Genomic DNA, 5,238 nt, shown 5'->3' on the forward strand with positions numbered 1-5,238 from the left:
CCAGAGGGATGTCAGCACTGCAGACACGTGCTTAACATTCAGCCCTGTGTTGTGTCGATGTGTCTTTTAACAACACTGAATTAATAGAAACACAGACACAGCAGAGAAGGGGAAACTACTCAAAAAAACAGGACTTCAGGACAATTTTGAGATGAGGAAATGAAAGGAGGAAATGCTTATTTTTACCTCTGCTTGTTCAGCTTGAGAACTGTTTGGACATTGTTCAGTGTTTAACCCTGTGGTCTGCTTAAAGAATAAGCCTGATATATTATTTAAAAAAAGAAACTTGGATTCTCTTCAGAGATTCACTGATATGACAACAACATGCCTTGGTAAAAATGCTGAGACACGACACACACAGCAACATTATTTTGTGCGCTGTCATTAAGATGTCAAACCGCCACAAACTGACAAATGGCTGAAAAGCGTGGAACGGTTCAGTACAAATTTCTGCAGGGATTAAAAAGAATCCCCTTTTCACCCATGCCAGTATGAGATCACAAGAAACAATGTAATAATAAAGCAATAAGCATGAAATTGATTAATGACTGTGTTGCTTTGTAGATTGGGCGTTCCACTGAGAGTCCTATAGACTTTGTGGTGACTGACACAGTAGCAGGAGGCCAGGAGGGAGAGGAGACTCCCATCACACAGAGCACCATCTCCCGTTTTGCCTGCCGAGTTGTCTGCGAGCGTAACCCGCCTTTCACTGCTCGCATCTACGCAGCTGGTTTCGATTCTTCCAAAAACATCTTCCTTGGGGTAATTACTATTTAGCGTACCATGGTGGATACATAGTATCAATATTAACACTGCTCTCTTATTGGAAGGTTGAATGTCCAGTTTTAAATCTAGCTCCAGCACAGTTCTAACCACAAAAAAACAAATGCAAATTATGTTACTGACAGTGTTGTGTAAAAGAAGTGGACTTCCAGCCACACAACACATCAGTTTGCATCTATGCTACGTCTCGCCTACAGGAAAAAGCAGCAAAATGGAAGAACCCCGACGGTCACATGGATGGACTAACTACCAATGGTGTGCTGGTAATGCACCCAAAGGGTGGCTTCACGGAGGAGTCAAAGCCTGGCGTATGGAGAGAGATCTCGGTTTGTGGGGATGTTTACACACTGAGAGAGACCCGCTCAGCACAGATCCCAGGCAAACTGGTCAGTAGCTTCATACATATAGTATACGTATACAGCAGAAGTGTCACTGTGACTTAAATCAAGCAGATGTTTCTCAGTTCACAAATAGAATATGTTTATGATGGTTACATGCATGACATAAGCTTTCTCGTTGTTTTTGCTAAGTGAAACTAAATGTGTGTCTGCTACATCACCATCTGCAGGTGGAACATGAGAGTAATATACTGCAGGACGGCTCCCTGGTGGATCTATGTGGAGCCACTTTGCTGTGGCGTACTGCAGAAGGCCTCTTTCACACTCCCACCCAAAAGCATCTGGAGGCTCTCAGGCAGGAGATCAATGCAGCGCGCCCACAGTGCCCCGTGGGTCTTAACACACTCGCCTTCCCCAGCATGCAACGCAGCCGCGCCCTCTCCTCTCTGGAGGACAAGCAGCCTTGGGTCTACTTGGCCTGTGGCCACGTGCACGGCTACCACAACTGGGGCCACCGTTCAGAGCAGGAGCCCAACACTCAGCGAGAGTGTCCCATGTGCCGAGTGGTCGGGCCCTACGTGCCACTGTGGCTGGGCTGTGAGCCGGCCTTCTATGTGGACACAGGTGCACCCACTCATGCCTTTGTGCCATGTGGACACGTGTGTTCGGAGAAGTCAGTCAAGTACTGGGCAGAGATCCCTCTGCCCCACGGCACCCACGCCTTCCACGCCGCCTGCCCCTTCTGTGCCACCCAGCTCAGCCTCACTCAGGGCTTTTCCAAGCTAATCTTCCAGGGCCCGGTGGACTGAGCTGAAGGGTCCTGCTCCGGCAGAGAAGATTAGACAGGAATGCTAACATGCTGTGAAACTGTTCAGATTATTTTGTGCTTTCTTTTGTTCATGTAAGCCAGCTGTGGAAAGGAGTAAGTCTTCTCAAGTTCTGGTCATATACTGTGGATTCTGCACAACAGAGAGCCATTACAGATTGTTCAGGGCCTCTTGTGGCTATTTGGATGGCCACTGTGGGATACAGAGACATGGAGCACACTGGACCGCAGGTGCTTTGCTCCTCCAGAATGAACTACTGTTTCAGCTATCTGTCAACCAACCACTTTAAACAAGGCTGTTTTTAAACTACAATGATTGCTGGTTTTCCATCGGAGGTCCGTAGAATTAAGGTTGTAGAAGGAATTAACAGATTTTACTCATGAATCGGACTAAACCAGATAACATTGGTGTATTTGGATCTGTTGGGTGGGAGAAGGGTTTATAGTTCAATTCCTGGTGGGTCTGAGACAAAGTTTTTACAGAGCCAGACAGCTGGACTGTTGGCTGGGAGAAAAGCCCGGAGAAACTTGGTGTCTATGTCTAACTAGTTAAGTGCTCCCCATTGCCCTGTTGGCCCTGAACCCCTAATGGCATCTAGATCATGTAGCTCTCTGGATTTTGGCTTCCGTTTGCTAAACGAACTTTGAAAAGACTTTTTGTGTACAGAGATATAATCCAGTGCCTCAAATCCCATTAAATGGTGGGACTATTTTTAATAAATGAGAATAGATATTTTGTTGAAGGCAAAGGGAGAGATAGTTTTGCATACATGAGACATAAGGAAATGACAGCCCACACATGGATTCTTCAACACATTTTTATCTGGCAGAAGAGGTATTTTACTACACTGAGGCCCTTGTACTGTTTTGTAATGCAAATGTTAATATATTTTTCTCCTGCATAAATAATGTGTGAGAATGTTTGAGAGTGTGTGCATGCATGTGTGATTGTGTGTGTGGGTTGGACTGTGTGGGTGCCCTTGGGCTTTGTTTAAATCGCCCTGCATCATTTTACCCCAATCTCCTTTTCTATCTCACCCACCACCCAAAACACTACCAGAGAGAACCAGGGATTAAACCAACCTCGCAGGGTTTGACAATGAATGTACTGAAATACATTGACTCTCCTCACTGGTGGTGCTTCAATTATACAACTTGCTTTCTCAGTGGCCGTGCTGTTAAAGGTAGAAGTAAGGCCTATTCACAGTGACAGACAATATTGGAACTGTACTACCAAATGCATCAACCGCACCCGCTTGCTAGCTTGCTGTGTCCCTGCCCCACACGTACTGTATTCAATCTGCCCTGTTGTTAGCTTTATCCCATGCTGGGTCTGATCCAATGATTTGTACGCTGTCAAACCTGGGCACAGTCTCAGCAGCATCCAGAGATTATACCAAATATATGGAAGATCTGTTTCTCCACATGCAAGATGTAACGACCACTCTCTCCGATCCAAAGTGTTTCTGTAAACAATCCTAAACCCAAACTGCTGCTATGGTGGAATGTTGACAGCTCTGGATTACAGTCAAGACTGTTCAGCTGCTCGCAACCAGCTCCATTGGAATAATGATATTATCACACACCAAGCCAAATTTGGTAAGTTATTGTGTGTAGATGAGTCAAGTTGTCCAAAACAAAGTAGCAGATGAATTGAAACTAAAGAATGTGGGACGAATCTGTGCGTTCTTCTGTGATGTTAGCGTTCCAGACTGTGCCCATATGTAGAGTGTAGTTGAAAGCATTAATTCTGCCTCTAGTTTATCAAATACAGTATTGAGCATTAAGATGATATTTTGAGGGTAATGTTCCTGTTATAGCGTTTAAATTTACTTCAGGTTACATTATGATGAATACAATTCAGAGGTATCAAGGGGCAGAATCCACCTTGATTAATGGACCCTTGACTTCACAAAAAAAAGATCTCAACAGCAGTGGTGGACTGCTGGAGTGTCTTTCTTTTTTTGTTCCTTCCTAAGAGAAACATACCAAGCATAAAAGTATCTGCAGCATTACGCTTCACTTCTACCACAGAGCATTTCTGAATAACTGGATTTCTTCAGATTTTATGTAACTGCCATCAGGGTCAAGTACTATGCCACTTACACACACATACAGTAGCATTCCTCTCCAACACTCTGCTCCAACACTGTGCCCATTGCTTAAGACTGTGTGTTCTGTAACAGCTGCAGAGTAGCTGCCTCAAACATTCCTCCTTGGTAAACATGGGTGGGGCCCTCAGTTCACCCAAGGGCTTGTTCTATGATTTTGTCTCCTACAGGAACTCTGTACACAAGCCATAGAACGCACTGATGCTCCCAATGCCTCCTTTGCAAAGAATAAAATATTTTTTAAAAATAACAAAGGTTCTCTGATTTTAGGCCTTCTTAAAATCTGACCTGTCATGTAAGGTATGGTTGCGATATTAATTCAGTGGTTTAAAAAGGTATTTGCAGTTGATAAAGCTACATTTGTGAAGCTACTGCCTTTGATGTCTCAGCTTTGTACGCACAACAGAGCAGTAATGTTAAATCACAGTTACATATGTGTTTCATCATTCCTCAGTGGGAGCATTTCCCTGCTATCTTCGTTGCCAAAATGGCCCTGGATTTTGCTAGCTCTATCACACACAGTATTTTGTGAGATAAGGGGCTCATATTACTTGAAGTCTATTTTATTCACATTTCCTGTTATATCTTATCAGCCTCATCTCAGTCCTAAGTGTAGTTTCCCTCTGAAGCCACAAGAGGGCAATATTTCCTCAACAATAGAGAAGTTGGCACTAAGCCCACCAAACCATTAAGCCTACAGCATTTAATAGCCACAAAGACAGAGCACAGAAATGGAAGTTTGATGTTTATTATGAAAAATACAATTTGCATGCCCATAGATGCCAGAAAATCCTCTATATGTGCAATTATGCTACCACAGGAAATATGTAGGCTATATATTTATATATATTCACTGATATGTCTTCACCATATGTCTTTGCTTTTGCATTTTGTTTTTCAAATTAATTACACTGTTCTGATATTTATTCCAGATTTAAATCCTGGCATCATACATAAGACATGGCTGACAGATATGCAGAGTAGTGAGCAATTTTTTGCTTTTATTTTTATGTGCATGCGAAATATTGTACCATGATGATGATGATGATGACATTTTCCATCAATTGCATGTGACTTCATCTCCTCTATAATAAGGGCACATGAAAGGGATTTAAATACATAACATGTCAGTTAGGCGTTTGGAGAGGAATGGAGCTGTGGGATGCCATGTTTTCTAATT

At 43.3% G+C, this 5,238-nt stretch overlaps 1 protein-coding gene across 2 annotated transcripts in view; it reads left to right on the forward strand.

Moving 5' to 3' along the window:
• peli2 (pellino E3 ubiquitin protein ligase family member 2) overlaps positions 1–3,753 on the forward strand; it is a 14,011-nt gene extending 10,258 nt beyond the window's left edge. For both annotated transcript variants that reach the window (XM_031278757.2, XM_031278758.2), the window contains exons 4-6: positions 565–762; positions 981–1,169; positions 1,352–3,753. In XM_031278757.2, coding sequence (XP_031134617.1) covers positions 565–762; positions 981–1,169; positions 1,352–1,930 — 966 coding nt within the window. In that variant the 3' untranslated portion in view covers positions 1,931–3,753. The remainder of the gene's footprint in view (positions 1–564; positions 763–980; positions 1,170–1,351) is intronic.
• Positions 3,754–5,238: the final 1,485 nt, after the last annotated feature.

Source organism: Sander lucioperca, chromosome 18, assembly GCF_008315115.2.
Source record: "Sander lucioperca isolate FBNREF2018 chromosome 18, SLUC_FBN_1.2, whole genome shotgun sequence".
Lineage (NCBI taxonomy): Eukaryota > Metazoa > Chordata > Actinopteri > Perciformes > Percidae > Sander > Sander lucioperca.